Raw genomic sequence first — 16,432 nt, 5'->3', positions numbered from 1 at the left:
CTCTGCTGGTACCAATACCTCTCTGTGCCAATATGCACACGTTCCTCTGCTGGTACCCAAATACCTCTCCGTGCCAATATGCACACGTTCCTCTGCTGGTACCAATACCTCTCTGGTGCCAATAATGCACACGTTCCTCTGCTGGGTACCAATACCTCTCTGTGCCAATATGCACACGTTCCTCTGCTGGTACCAATACCTCTCCGTGCCAATACGCACACGTTCCTGCTGCTGGTACCAATACCTCTCCGTGCCAATATGCACACGTTCCTCTGCTGGTACCAATACCTCTCCGTGGCCAATATGCACACGTTCCTCTGCTGGTACCAATACCTCTCGGTGCCAATACGCACACGTTCCTCTGCTGGTACCAATACCTCTATGTGCCAATATGCACATGTTCCTCTGCTGGTACCAATACCTCTATGTGCCAATATGCACATGTTCCTCTGCTGGTACCAATACCTCTATGTGCCAATATGCACACGTTCCTCTGCTGGTACCAATACCTCTCCGTGCCAATATGCACACGTTCCTCTGCTGGCACCAATACCTTTCTGTGCCAATTTTCCACATCCCAGATACCTCTCAGTGTCATTTAATCCCAACAGAGCTATAGATGTTACCACTGAGTGAAAATCCCCAGCATGGCTTCTATCTTATTCCCCTTTATGGCTCTCATGAGTCGGAACTGGCAGGGAAAGCACAGACAGTTATTCTTTGCATGGCAGATGGGCTGCTCCCCCCCATTATATCCCAGTTTACACTTACTCTGAAAACATTATCACTCCTGACACAGAGAATTTGGCACGGCACATGCTGTTACTGGATTCCGACTCTGTAGCTAAGGAGACGTCTGAAGGCTTCATGGGGAACAAATCCAGGGAATGTCAGCAATGGTGTCCTGGGTGCATGGAATCTTGTCCCAACCGCTTACTTACTACATTCTCTGTTTGTTCTTTGGGTCAGGGCTATAAATCAGAGGTAAAAGGTCCTATATATCAGTTCTGCTACAAGGCTGCATTCTGACATTGACTCTCCTGAAGGCTTAAGTTTCCCCCCATGAATCCTTCAGATCTGTTTCTAATTTCGTTAGTTCATTAAAACTTTGCAAGTTCGTGCTCACTAATTTCATATCAAGCTGCTCGGCAAGATGTCTCCAGATGGTTCCTTCTCACACAGAAGATTTCCAGTGGAGACCCAAACGTAAACCATATAGTCACTTCCATGGGAATAACTGCAGTTAGATCTGAGCTGCCGTGGTGCACTTAGCACTGCTTAGTCAGACTGGGCCTCTGTTATTTATAGGAAAACTGTCCAACGTTTAGGCTTCAGTTGGTCATTGGAGCTGAAAGTTGTTCTCAAGCAAATATGGTAATAGGTTGGGCAACACTGATACTTACTATAGGCACCATCTCTCCCTACTATACCTGCTATCCCACAGCCCCAGTCCCTTCCCAGAGGCTATTATCCCCCCACTGCTACTATAGGCACCATCTCTCCCTACTATACCTGCTATCCCACAGCCCCAGTCCCTTCCCAGAGGCTATTATCCCCCCACTGCTACTATAGGCACCATCTCTCCCTACTATACCTGCTATCCCACAGCCCCAGTCCCTTCCCAGAGGCTATTATCCCCCCACTGCTACTATAGGCACCATCTCTCCCTACTATACCTGCTATCCCACAGCCCCAGTCCCTTCCCAGAGGCTATTATCCCCCCACTGCTACTATAGGCACCATCTCTCCCTACTATACCTGCTATCCCACAGCCCCAGTCCCTTCCCAGAGGCTATTATCCCCCCACTGCTACTATAGGCACCATCTCTCCCTACTATACCTGCTATCCCACAGCCCCAGTCCCTTCCCAGAGGCTATTATCCCCCCACTGCTACTATAGGCACTATCTCTCCTTACTATACCTGCTATCCCACAGCCCCAGTCCCTTCCCAGAGGCTATTATCCCACTGCTACTATAGGCACCAATCTCTCCCTACTATACCTGCTATCCACAGCCCCAGTCCCTTCCCAAGGCTATTATCCCTCACTGCTACTATAGGCACCATCTCTCCCTACTATACCTGCTAATCCCACAGCCCCAGTCCTTCCCAGAGGCTATTATCCCCCCCTGCTACTATAGGCACCATCTCTCCCTACAATACCTGCTATCCCACAGCCCCAGTCCCTTCCAGAGGCTATTATCCCTCACTGCTACTATAGGCACCATCTCTCCCTACTATACCTGCTATCCACAGCCCCAGTCCCTTCCCAGAGGCTATTATCCCCCCACTGCTACTATAGGCAACCATCTCTCCCTACAATACCTGCTATCCCACAGCCCCAGTCCCTTCCCAGAGGCTATTATCCCACTGCTACTATAGGCAACCCATCTCTCCCTACTATACCTGCTATCCCACAGCCCCAGTCCCTTCCCAGAGGCTATTATCCCCCCACTGCTACTATAGGCCACCATCTCTCCCTACTATACCTGCTATCCCACAGCCCCAGTCCTTCCCAGAGGCTATTATCCCACTGCTACTATAGGCACCATTCTCTTCCCCTACTATACCTGCTATCCCGCACATCCATCCAGCCCGTCCTTCCCAGAGGCTATTTATCCCCCCACTGCTACTATAGACACCATCTCTCCCTACTATACCTGCTATCCCAACAGCCCCAGTCCCTTCCAGAGGCTATTATCCCACTGCTACTATAGGCACCATCTCTCCCTACTATACCTGCTATCCCACAGCCCCAGTCCCTTCCCAGAGGCTATTATCCCCCCACTGCTACTATAGGCACCATCTCTCCCTACTATACCTGCTATCCCACAGCCCCAGTCCCTTCCCAGAGGCTATTATCCCCCCACTGCTACTATAGGCACCATCTCTCCCTACTATACCTGCTATCCCACAGCCATAAATGTTAATAAACTGGAGAATGAAATAAAATGAAACATATCTGAGACGTATAATTTACCTTTCTTTCTTCCTCTCTGTTTCCCAGAGCCGGGCAGTGAGCAGGATTACGTCTCATCGGAGAACCAGCTGCTTTACTACCCCAGTATCACCTACACCATCATTGGAAGCTCCGTCATCTTTGTTCTGGTGGTGGCTCTCCTGGCACTGGTCCTGCACCACCAGAGGAAGCGCAATCTGATGAGCCTCCCGGTGCATCGCCTCCAGCACCCGCTGCTTCTCTCCAGACTGGTGGTACTGGATCACCCCCACCACTGCCGGGTCACCTACAATGTCAACAATGGCATCCAGTACATGTCAGGCCAGGGCTACCAGCAGCCGGTGAGCGTGGAGTCCCCACCCTCGTACACGGAGGCTGTGCTGGACCATAGGTGGGTGCCTGAAAGCCTTTCCCTTGGGTACAATCTGGTTATGTAGCACCTTGCAGCACCCATTTATCCATAGCAACCAATCAGCAGTTTTAAGTCATCCACAGTAGATAGAATCAGAGAATTCAAACTGGGTGAGCAAACCCCTATATTGTACCCCAATAAGGAGTCCCCACCCCCCATGGGGGGGGGCTACAGCCTGGTAACCAGAGTTCTATATCAAGGTTTCAAATATGAACCCCTAAAGCCTTTGGCTATTGGTTGGTGCTGAAGGGCCACAGGTAGTCACCATCTTGACCTACTATACCTGCTGTCCCCCCCACTCTCCGGCAGCCACCCCAATTTGCACCTTCTGGGGGCTATTTTATATTTCGCACCCTGAGTTCTGTATTAAGCACCCAAATAGTTTATATTGTACACCCACCTGTCACTGTTTCTCCTTTCAGCTCTCGCCCACCTTGGTTTGACCTGCCACCTCCTCCGTACCCCTCTGATATGGAATCCGTCAGCCAAACAGAGCTGCCTCCTTACCGCTCCCGGACAGGCAGTTCCGCCAGCGCTGGCAGCACCGAGCATCCCCGGGGCACCCCCTGCGGCACAGAGAGCCCTACAGAACCACAGGACCCAACAGCTGCACCGAGTGATGATCTTCCAAGCACAGAAGTAGATGTTTAGGCTCGGCGGTGCTGCCGGCATCATGGGTCGGCCTGCTGCAACTCCTTACCCGCAGAACTATTCCTTCTATTTTTTTATAGATCCCAGATGTTTATTTTTTTAGCGTTTTACTTCCCCTTTATTTCTATATATATTGGCCGTGCCGGATCCCCGGCAGCGAGGCACTATTACTATGCAGCAGGGGTGCCGGTGACGCTTGGCTTGTTTGCTCGGTGGCAGAAGCCATTATCTGGGAGAAAGGATGGAGCGCTGCAGGGGGGATGAACCTTTACAGAAACACATTGCGACCCATTAGCATTTCTCATTGGCAGAACCCAGGCGTAAAGGCCCCTCCCTGCTCCCTATTCAAGGACAATGCCTTCATCTGATTCGTTTGCAATTGCTCAGCCGAGCAACTCAGGAGGGTTCCGATCTCACCGAGTATTAGCTGATGGAAGGCGCCGTACATGGGCCAATCAGCTGCAGGGACAATCTGAGCTGGCAGTTTTTATTGGCCAATGTATGATCAGCTACCTGCAGTACTTACCTTCTTTCTATCCCTGTCTTTGTGCTTGGCTTCCTGGTTGAGGCTGATTCAGACTCCGCCTCCTGTAGGGCCTGGGACTGATCATTGGCTTGCTGGCTTTTAGCAGGCAATGAATAGATCCATATAGGCCATAACTGCAGCCCCACACACAGGCCAACGAATCAAAAGTAGCCAAGTGTACGGCTTATATTATTCCTGTAGGTAGAGCTGTGCTCCATCTGCTGGACGGCACTGGTGACTGCAAATAAAAGGAACAAAATGGCAGCTCCCTTCCCCACAGAGTCAGAAAAACAAAGAAGCTGCTCGTAAGGAACAAAGTTCATATAAAATAATCCAAGGGGTAGGAAATTCCGTAATATTAAGGGCTTTTCTTGTATTAATGACTTTCAGGCAGATGTTACTATCCCTTTAATCACCCTGCAATCAGTATGTATAAAACACAAACTGGGTCCAACCAAGTCTCAGAAGCATCTCAGCTGATGGAAGTTTTTTCTGGTCTGTAATGGCGGCTCCTTCACAGACGTGCCTCACCCTAACTCGGATTGGTCACTTTGCCCATATACTCCAGTCCCAGGAACTTGTTGTGCCTTTTCTGCCCCAAAAGGGGTGGGCTATATAGACCTTGCCCTGACCCACAGCCTTTGGGATAACCATAAGTAGCCTACTGACCCCGCCTTGGTAACCGGCCAACCCGTGTGAGGAATATTGTTGCACTTATAAAGCATATTATTGAGTAACTATGCAGCATAGTGAAAGTAGCTGTCATGCGAGGATGCTGGGAGTTGTAGTCCACGTCACTGATGTAATGTTCTCTCTCTGTCTGTCGGTTTTCATGTTGTGTCTAATGTTCCATCACGTTCCTGATCAGATGCTGGAAAGGAATGAATTCCCAGTGTGGAGACAGTTACCGGGTCATGTGACAGCTCAGGGAGCCTTCTAGAAAATGCAGATGGCAGGGCTAATTGGATGTTATTTAATAGAGTCTGTTCCCAATCAGAGCGGCCCTGCAATCTGCATTCATTAGAATCGCCCCTGGTACTTCCATAGGCCCAGTAACATCTCCCCCTCTCTCTTCTCTTTGTGCCTAATAGTCCTTTCATGTTCCCGATCAGATGCTGGAAATGGCGGGTTCTCTGCTCCACACGGAACCACTGGAGCCCAGGAAAGGAGACTGCCTTATTCTCAATACATGATATATATATATATATAACTGATTCCCAGGGAGTACACCGGCTTTATACAATAAAGGTGATACAGAGTTATACCGCTGAAGCCTCAGTAACTTTGTGTCCTTCCATCGTCTCCCAGGATTCCTGCTCATGGGCGATTATCAGTGGCACGGGACTGTGGCCGTAAGATAATAATGCCATAAGAGTACTGCAGAAAATGGATTCAGAGCATTGCATTAGCCCCAGACATGCCAGTAAGCTCACTGCAGAAAATAGATGAGCCTCACATTAACCTCAGATTTGCCAGTAAGTTCATTGCAGAAAATTGATTCAGAGCATAGCATCAACCCCAGGCATTCCAGTAAGATCACTGCAGGAAACATAATAAACACTGCATCAACCCCAGGCATGCCAATATGATCACTGCAGAAAACATATAATGAGGACTGCATCAACCCCAGGCATGCCAGTAAGATCACTGCAGAAAATAGATACGCATCACATTAACCTCAGATATGCCAGTTCATTGCAGAAAATTGATTCAGAGCATAGCATCAACCCCAGGTATGCCAGTAAGATCGCTTCAGAAAACAGATAATGAGCACTGCATCAACCCCAGGCATTCCAGTAAGATCACTGCAGAAAACATATAATGAGCACTGCATTAACCCCAGGCATGCCAGTAAGATCACTGCAGAAAACATAATGAACACTGCATCAACCCCAGGCATGCCAATAAGATCACTGCAGAAAACATATAATGAGCACTGCATTAACCCCAGGCATGCCAATAAGATCACTGCAGAAAACATATAATGAGCACTGCATTAACCCCAGGCATGCCAGTAAGATCACTGCAGAAAACATATAATGAGCACTGCATCAACCCCAGGCATGCCAATAAGATCACTGCAGAAAACATATAATGAGCACTGCATCAACCCCAGGCATGCCAATAAGATCACTGCAGAAAACATAATAAGCACTGCATCAACCCCAAGCATGCCAGTAAGATCACTGCAGAAATCATATAATAAGCACTGCATCAACCCCAGGCATGCCAGTAAGATCACTGCAGAAAACATATAATGAGCACTGCATCAACCCCAGGCATGCCAGTAAGATCACTGCAGAAAACATGAGCACTGCATCAACCCCAGGCATGCCAGTAAGATCACTGCAGAAAACATATAATGAGCACTGCATCAACCCCAGGCATGTCAATAAGATCACTGCAGAAAACATAATAAGCACTGCATCAACCCCAAGCATGCCAGTAAGATCACTGCAGAAATCATATAATAAGCACTGCATCAACCCCAGGCATGCCAGTAAGATCACTGCAGAAAACATGAGCACTGCATCAACCCCAGGCATGCCAGTAAGATCACTGCAGAAAACATATAATGAGCACTGCATCAACCCCAGGCATGTCAATAAGATCACTGCAGAAAACATAATAAGCACTGCATCAACCCCAAGCATGCCAGTAAGATCACTGCAGAAAACATATAATGAGCACTGCATCAACCCCAGGCATGCCAGTAAGATCACTGCAGAAAACATGAGCACTGCATCAACCCCAGGCATGCCAGTAAGATCACTGCAGAAAACATATAATGAGCACTGCATCAACCCCAGGCATGCCAGTAAGATCACTGCAGAAAACATATAATGAGCACTGCATTAACCCCAGGCATGCCAGTAAGCTCACTAAAGAAACTAAATTCAGAGCATTACCATAGCCCCATACATGGCAGTAGGGTCTCTGCAGAAAAGGATAATGAGCACTGCATTAACCCCCGACATGCAATAGAAATCACTGCAGAAACCAAACTTACACGGATGAAATTTTCTCCCTCCTCAGTTACTTGTCAATTTCATTAAGGGTCTTGCAAAAGAAATTAACGATGGTCATGAGTTCCACAGTGGAAGTCACATACATGGAGAAGCCCCACAATTAAATGAAAAACAACTGGGCAGTGGGCCACAAGCACATGGGGCTGCTAACACTTGGGTCCTAAATTGCCCTTATGCCAGCCCTAATCCCACCCCCATGTACCCGGGGCTTCTGGGCTTCCTAGTAGGGAAAGAACCTGCTCCTAAAGCAATACCTGCACCCACAATGCAGTGCTTTACATGAACAGTAAACAAAATGCAAATGGCTTTATATAACAGAGCTGCTGGTAACATTCACAGGCTCTCGGAGCTAAATATATCCGCCATCAGGCTCAGCGCACAACATAATAAGGCAATTTTCTCTGTTCTCGTGCTAAGTCTCCTGCGGGAGTCTCCCTGAGCCTAAAATGACCGATGGGAAGTAAAGCTATGGTAAGTGTCACTCAACCCCTGCCGGGGATTAGTAAGTAAATGTCCCTGTGTGGCCATGTCAGGCTTGTCCAAGGGGCACAGACGTTGTTTTATCAGTAGAATTCTCATTGGTCACTTCTTCTGCATTTATAATGAAGTTTTTTATCAGTAGAATTCTCATTGGTGAATTTTCTTGCATCTATAATTATATTTTTGGCAGCTTCTATAGCAAAACTAGGGGGCGCAGTGGGACAGCATCATGGCTGGGTTTATATCCCTTTTAATTGAGAAGGATTTGGGGGTTATTTTGGATAATGGACTGTGCAACTCTAGGCAGTGTTACTCAGAGGCAACCAGAGCAAATAAAGTACATTGGCTTGAGGGATTCAAGTATCATTAATATAACTATGTCTCTATGGGTCCCAGGTAAGACTTGAGTATGCTGTGCAGGTTTTGGCCCCAGAAGGAGACTAATGAGCTGGAACGGATGCAAAGACCTTAGACCGATTCAGCAGCTTATCGGCCCGTGTAGGGGCACAAACGAGGGGCCTGCCCGACCAATATCTGGCCTGAAATCTGGCAGATATTGATCGGGCAGGTTAAAAAATCTAGTTGGATCGTCAGATCGAGGACCACATCGGTGTTCTCGCTAAGCGAGGGATCTTCATGTGTATGGGGGCCCGTAAGGTGGGTTTGGCTCCCCTAGCAAAGGGACATGACCTCTTTACAAACAGGTCACAGGACATTTTGGATTGTGGGGCATTTTTTGGGTAAGATGCCAAACCTTTAAAACTGAGGAACCAAATTTCCACCTTAACACAAAGGGTTATCCACCTTGAGGGCAATGGGGCTGAGATGGCAGATTCCATTGGTGCCTTCAATAAGATCTTCCTGGAGAGGCAACATATCCAAGACTACCGGCTATTCCAAGGCAAATTACCATTAGTCTTCATTTGCCTTCTGCAAAGTCTCCAACTGCTACCGCGTTGTTTGGGCTTAACTACCCTAGCAACCAGGTAGCAATTTGGAAGTCAGAACTGACGATCAACAGGACCTGAAGAGATTCGCAACTTAACCCCCGGCAGTTTGCTTTTATGGTTGTTGGAGTCAGTGACCCCCCTTGACAACCAGACAAAAAACCATAATAGGTCAAAATAAAATACAAAAGAAATAATAAAGCCCAATTGAAATTGGGGAATATGCTGTTACTATTGAGGGAATGATCTCTGTCCCCATTGACCCAGAAGAACGGGTTTCTGGCAGCGCGGAACTGGAGCCCCTATGTATTTCCCCTTAATAAAACTAAAAGCTTCACGGCGTGGGCATAATAAAGGCCGGAGAGGCAGCGGCCCCCAGACAGAAAGCCCCTGGCACAGACAATAATAAAGGTGCAGCCGTCAGTGCCACATTGCTCTATTTGTCTGTGGAGCCGCGACCAACTGGGAACGTCCATCACCCCTGTCAGAATAATCCGCTGACGGTGGGAGACTGGGAGAAAGTGAGCATATTACAGGGAAGGGGCTGAGAAATGTTACTCGGAGAAATGAAAAATATCCCTCGGTGGAACCAAGGACGTCGGGTTCTATTATAGCGAGAAAAGAAAAAACTATTGTAACTGAGAAAGCCGACAATAATTATCTCTATATGTAAGGTACCAGCAAGGGGCCTGACACAGTGATGGGAATCAGCATTCTCATTGGTCACTTCTTCTGCATTTATAATGAAGTTTTTATCAGTAGAATTCTCATTGGTGAATTTTCTTGCATCTATAATGATGTTTTTTGGCAACTTCTATAGCAAAACTAGGGGGCGCAGTGGGACAGCATCATGGCTGGGTTTATATCCCCTTTAATAAACAAAGCCCCTGCAGATATATATATATATATAGAATGAGATCTATAGTACAAAGTGCAGAGGGTTTGGAGCCCAATGAGCCAGAGAGGCCCATATGGTGCCGGTTTCCGTATGAGAATCTATACAGTGAGGGCTTATTGGGAGCTGAGTTTGCTGCTGTAGTTGCTGCGGGGGCCGAGGGGCCGAGGGGTTACACTGAACTCGGCTTCAGCACAATGAATTATTTATATTCCCATAATTACAGAATTTATCCACCCGGTCACACCAAAGGAAAAAGCTGCAGAATCAGTGGGGGGGGGGGGGGGGGGGGGTTAAGCGCTGGGGATTTGCACGGCTTTAATAACTCTTTGTGCGGCCCGTGACCCAACCTCACATTGGAACAGCACAAAAGTTGAACAGGGCAAAGAGAACGGATTTAATTATATCTCATTTTCTTTCAGCAAAAGTGAATCACAGTCGCTCAGGCAGCGGCACAACAGTCATTCCAAAGCCCCCCCCCCCCCATTTATTAGAATTGCTTATTTTCTACCCCACTCCTATTTTTTTTTGAAAATGCACCATCCTGGGGTACTTTTCACTGTTAAATTCTTCGCCCCCTTGTGGCCATGATGAAGATGCTGAAATTCTAGGAAAGAACACTGCATTGTGGGAAAAAATATGGTAAATGTCCATATAGTTCTGGTCAAGTGATCTCGGCAAGAGCGTCAAGGACTAAAAGTCAAGCAGCCAATCACAGCAGTGCTGGTAGAAGGAGCAGGGGCATCCTGGGGTGTCTGAGAGAGGAGGAGAGGGGGAAGGGGATGAGGGGGGAGGAGGAAGAGAGGGGAGGAGGATGGGGAGATGGAGGAGGAAGGGGAGGAGGAGGAGGAGGGGAGGAGGAGGAGGAAGGGGAGGAGGAGGGGGAGGGGAGGAGGAAGGGGAGGAGGAGAAGGAGGGGGGAGGTGGAAGAGGGGGGGAAGGAGGAGGAGGGGGAAGGGAAGGAGGAGGGAGGAGGAAGAGGGGGGGAGGAGGAGGAGGGAGGGAGGGGGAAGGGGAGGAGGAAGGAGGGGAGGAGGAGGGGGAAGGGGAGGAGGAAGAGAAAGGGGAGGAGGAGGAGGAGGAAGGGGAGGAGGAGGAGGGGGGGAGGAGGAGGAAGGGGGAGAAGGGGGGAAACATGGTGGGGGTCTTTCTACACTGCTGGGTGCAGCCCTCCTCCTCTTCCTCTAAGGTATCACATTTACTTTATGGCATCAGGGTCTGACTGGCCCATTGGGGTATTGGGGTACTTGCTGAGCCCCAGCTTTGTCCAGTGGCCCTCAACATAGTTGTCACTATTTCCACCTGTCGCTACCTACTGCCCCATCTAGTCCATAGCACTCAGGGGGGCCTTCAGGGAAAGTTCTTGGTTGAAGCCCAGGGGCCCCAGCACACTTGACCTTTATGTGCCCCCCCCCCCGTACCCCGCATCCAGGTGCAGAAACAGAACCCTGCTGGTTAAACTTGGATGGGGGTCTGTATACCCTAAAAACAGCCCTATGCTGTAATACCAGTAAGCTAAAACTCTACTTCAGGCTTTGCTTGCCCTTTAAAGGGTATACTTTCCCTTCAATAACTGTTTCATTATATTTTCTTTAGAAGTCTCAGAATATATATATAAAAAATACAGCCCCCCCCCCCCCCCCACCAGGAACCTTCTATTGAAACCAAAAACTAGCATTTGTATAGAAAATCAGACTCAGTGATTTTTCATATCCTGATGTTATTCTATTGTATTTATGAAGCTGCGCCACATCCCTGATTCCGGCGGCGCCGCCGAGAGCCGTTCCACCCGGGGAGCGAGAGGCCGGCAGCGAGAGCCCATTCTTCTGCGCACACATTTAATCAGAAAGAAATTTCTTAAACCAATGAAATTGGGTAGGAACGGCGGCCCGGCCGCGCACTAAATATATTGTGGGCTCCGAGACGCCGCAGAAAATAATTTACATTTCAATTCTTGGCAGACAAAAGAAATGTTCTCCGAGAAGCTTTGAATTTCTCCGTGACTTTCAATCCATCAGCACCTGTGCCGGCACAATAAGGCTCAGATTGGGGGACCAAGTCACTCACATCCCACTGAGTAATATAATGTTCCAGAAATAGCATTGGGGGGAATTGGCACATTCTTGGCACTCACTCATAAACCAACCATTTAACCATGTATTCCTTCAATAAACAGCACATAAAGGGATGTGGCTGTGGGAGGTATAGTAGGGAGAGATGGTGCCTATAGTAGCAGTGGGATAATAGCCTCTGGGAAGGGACTGGGGCTGTGGGATAGCAGGTATAGTAGGGAGAGATGGTGCCTATAGTAGCAGTGGGGGGATAATAGCCTCTGGGAAGGGACTGGGGCTGTGGGATAGCAGGTATAGTAGGGAGAGATGGTGCCTATAGTAGCAGTGGGGGGGTAATAGCCTCTGGGAAGGGACTGGGGCTGTGGGATAGCAGGTATAGTAGGGAGAGATGGTGCCTATAGTAGCAGTGGGATAATAGCCTCTGGGAAGGGACTGGGGCTGTGGGATAGTAGGTATAGTAGGGAGAGATGGTGCCTATAGTAGCAGTGGGGGGATAATAGCCTCTGGGAAGGGACTGGGGCTGTGGGATAGCAGGTATAGTAGGGAGAGATGGTGCCTATAGTAGCAGTGGGGGTATAATAGCCTCTGGGAAGGGACTGGGGCTGTGGGATAGCAGGTATAGTAGGGAGAGATGGTGCCTATAGTAGCAGTGGGGGGATAATAGCCTCTGGGAAGGGACTGGGGCTGTGGGATAGCAGGTATAGTAGGGAGAGATGGTGCCTATAGTAGCAGTGGGGAGATAATAGCCTCTGGGAAGGGACTGGGGCTGTGGGATAGCAGGTATAGTAGGGAGAGATGGTGCCTATAGTAGCAGTGGGATAATAGCCTCTGGGAAGGGACTGGGGCTGTGGGATAGCAGGTATAGTAGGGAGAGATGGTGCCTATAGTAGCAGTGGGGGGATAATAGCCTCTGGGAAGGGACTGGGGCTGTGGGATAGCAGGTATAGTAGGGAGAGATGGTGCCTATAGTAGCAGTGGGGGGATAATAGCCTCTGGGAAGGGACTGGGGCTGTGGGATAGCAGGTATAGTAGGGAGAGATGGTGCCTATAGTAGCAGTGGGGGGATAATAGCCTCTGGGAAGGGACTGGGGCTGTGGGATAGCAGGTATAGTAGGGAGAGATGGTGCCTATAGTAGCAGTGGGGGGATAATAGCCTCTGGGAAGGGACTGTGGCTGTGGGATAGCAGGTATAGTAGGGAGAGATGGTGCCTATAGTAGCAGTGGGGGGATAATAGCCTCTGGGAAGGGACTGGGGCTGTGGGATAGCAGGTATAGTAGGGAGAGATGGTGCCTATAGTAGCAGTGGGGGGATAATAGCCTCTGGGAGGGGACTGGGGCTGTGGGATAGCAGGTATAGTAGGGAGAGATGGTGCCTATAGTAGCAGTGGGGGGATAATAGCCTCTGGGAAGGGACTGGGGCTGTGGGATCTCAGTATATGATGGAACATACAGTTAAATAACAGCAGGAGTTTATCCCATAAATGAGCGGTTTGGCAGGATACTGAGTTCATTTGTAGAGCAGCTTTTAATCTTAGATAAGTTTACACTGCCTTTGGGCCAGAAATAATCAATCAGCGCCCCCTGCAGGCCATACAGAGGTAGAAGACAGTGAGTGCAGGGATGGGAGCAGAGGGAGTGAGGAAGCAGAGAGGTATCTGCCCCGGGGGGGAGTGGAAGGCGCTTCTGTCTCTCATTGTTCTAAGGCAGCAGTGCAGGAAATGAGCTGACAGCGCCACATACGGAGCGGAACCTTCCCTGAGCCGATACAATTAGTTTTATGTGTCTGTGTTCCACACGTCTTCCTCACAGCGGATCCCCAGACTAAGCCGTCGCTCTGCGCTGAGTGGGGGGGTTTCATTGCGAATCCTGCCAAAGTGCTGTGTGCCCCCCCCCCCGGTGCGCTGTGGGGCATAGAAAGTGCCCTCGGCCCTGATATCGTTACACTCCATTTATATCAGATTTACCTAATGGGAATATTCATTGGGAAATGTATCATCATTTGCCCCCGGTTCCTGTGGATCAGTTTCTGCCTACACTGCCCCTATTTCCCTTCCCATAGCCCTACTGTTGTGTTATAGCCTGATTAGAGCAGAGAAACAGAGACAGTTGCCAAAAACATAATTATAGATGCAAGAAAATTCACCAATGAGAATTCTACTGATAAATAACTTCATTATAAATGCAGAAGAAGTGACCAATGAGAATGCTGATTCCCAGCACTGTGTCAGGCCCCTTGCTGGTACCTTACATATAGAGATAATGATGGCATTTTCCCCTCATTATATGGCACAGGAATCAGACATGGGGATAAGGGCAGACTTGTTCAGTGCTGGGAAACTGGGTTTAATGCTCCCAACTCCAATTGCAGGAACAGAGAACATGGAGCCGGATTTATACAGATCAGCTGGGATTCTCATTGGGGGATTTTTTCGCATTTTAAAGCAGTCGCTGGCTGTGGGGATTTGGGGAAAAGTTTTATTGTGCAATATTGCTTTAAGAATGCAGCCCTGATGTTGCTGGACTACAGCTCCCAGCATGCCCCAACCTTCATTATATGTTACATTATTGTGGGATTTGTAGTCCAGCAACAACTGAGTAACGTTTGGTTGAGCAGTGCAGCAGGGTTTAGTATCGCCGGACAGGAACCCAATGGTACAGCCCTGAATCTCTGTAGAGAACAGCAGTCTCCCTGTGTTTGATAACAGTAATGTCACTGACTGTCGGAATCAAGGCAACTCATTGGTCAATCTTCTTGCATTTGTAATTAAGCCTGAAGCTGATTTCTATAGCAGAGCTTGTGGACACAATATTTACGTTTTTCCATCCCAATTAAAACTTCTTCTCTAGTTTCCCATGGTTTGAGCCAAACACGGGAAGGTCACGGGGCGTTGCTGCTGAACTATCAGCCGAGCTGGGTCATACCACTTCTCATAGGATTTTATTTATTCCAAATGGAAAGATACAAATCTTATGGGTGTGGAGGTAGTTTGGGAGCAACACACCCACATATGTTGAGGGTGCAGATCTGCATCATCATCCCCCCCCCCCCCAGTCCATATTAGTCCATCCCGGTGATTGCTGCTCTCTGACAAATAAACTGCTGTCTCTTTAAAAAGACCCCAAAGGATGCGATGGCTAACGGCAAGCAGATGTCTGGGCTAGTCACTGGATCCCAGCAAGCCGATTGGTGCTGGAATGTACATACAGGAATGCTACTGGTCCCCAGAGAGGCCAATCCTAGCTGTAAATAATAATGGCATGGGAAAGAGGGGTGTAGAACAGAATATACCATTGGGGCAGGGCTCCCACCTTGAGAAATAAGTCTGGGTGATCAGGAATGTCCAACCCTGCCCCTCCAGACTTATTAACATGGGCCCTTCCAACATTCTGCCCCACCGTCTATCATGTGACCCAAAAGGTGCCAATCATCCTATCTATACGAGCCTACGCTTTCCCTATATGAGAAGGAGCCTAGAAAGCATTTATAAGCTTAATGAGCATTTTGTAGTCTCATTTCTCAAGGTGATTAAAAAAAATGTGAGTTAATTAGCGCAAGGCAGCTTATTAATAAGTCATTACGGAACATGTGAATGTGGGTTTGTATTGCGGGTCGAGTGCGATTCCGTGGCAGTTGGCACAGCTGGCACATCCAGGGGCGCAGCAGATAGTGGGGAGTAAATACAGGTGGGGCCCTATATTACTTGAATAGTGGGCCCTGCTAGATTAGTTGTATGGGGCCCCATGATTACCATCGAGGGGGGGTACATGGGTTACAGCAGTAAGCAGCCCCAAGGCAGAGGGAGGCCCCAAATTTAAAAAAAAAAAATGTGATTTGTAGGTCCTGAAGGGGACAGGACTGGGATGTGGGAGTGGATTTGTTGGATAATAGGCGGAGTTTTGACATAATTGGGGAGTGGCCATGGAGGTCAGGGGCGTGGGTCTTTTTTTTCCATTGGGGCACCATTTTACTTGTTAGTGGGGCCCTATGGCGAAGGGGAGGCTGCAACATTTGCTGCATGGGGTCCTATGATTTCTGCATTACTGCTTTGAGGATAGAACCCTGATGTTGCAGGACTACAGCTCCCAGCATGCCTCATCCTTCATTCTATGTTTCATTACTCTGGGAGTTGTAGTCCGGCAACAACTGAGTAAAGTTTCGTTAAGAAGTGCAGGGCAGCAGGGGTTAAATACTGACCCAATCAAAGGGATGCTGGGTGATGTAGTTCAGTGCCAGCCGGTGCACAGTAAGCTGCCTATCAGGTTCATATAAAAGAACTGAACATGGTGGGGGCCCTTTTTTGCTACATTTTCCAATTATATATGACCTTTGTATTCTTTAGAGAAGAGAGGGGGCCCCCACATTGGGCAAATGGGGATCCAAACAACCCAGAGGGGGCAGATGAAAGGGAGGGAGATAATTCCATTTAATTCGCCGAGACACAAGAGAACCCCAGCAGGGTGG

At 48.7% G+C, this 16,432-nt stretch overlaps 1 protein-coding gene across 1 annotated transcript in view; it reads left to right on the top strand.

The window, feature by feature from the left end:
• The window catches only part of ldlrad3 (low density lipoprotein receptor class A domain containing 3), a gene marked incomplete at its 5' end in the record, with an annotated part of 80,796 nt that extends 74,987 nt beyond the window's left edge, over positions 1-5,809 (top strand). The window contains 2 exon segments of the mRNA NM_001102860.1: positions 3,007-3,349; positions 3,793-5,809. Coding sequence (NP_001096330.1) covers positions 3,007-3,349; positions 3,793-4,021 — 572 coding nt within the window. The 3' untranslated portion in view covers positions 4,022-5,809.
• Between the last annotated feature and the right edge of the window lie 10,623 nt (positions 5,810-16,432).

The sequence above is a fragment of the Xenopus tropicalis genome, chromosome 4, assembly GCF_000004195.4.
Source record: "Xenopus tropicalis strain Nigerian chromosome 4, UCB_Xtro_10.0, whole genome shotgun sequence".
In the NCBI taxonomy this organism is placed as follows: domain Eukaryota; kingdom Metazoa; phylum Chordata; class Amphibia; order Anura; family Pipidae; genus Xenopus; species Xenopus tropicalis.
Note: the sequence above shows the minus strand (reverse complement) of the source record. Positions and strands in the feature narration are given on the sequence as shown.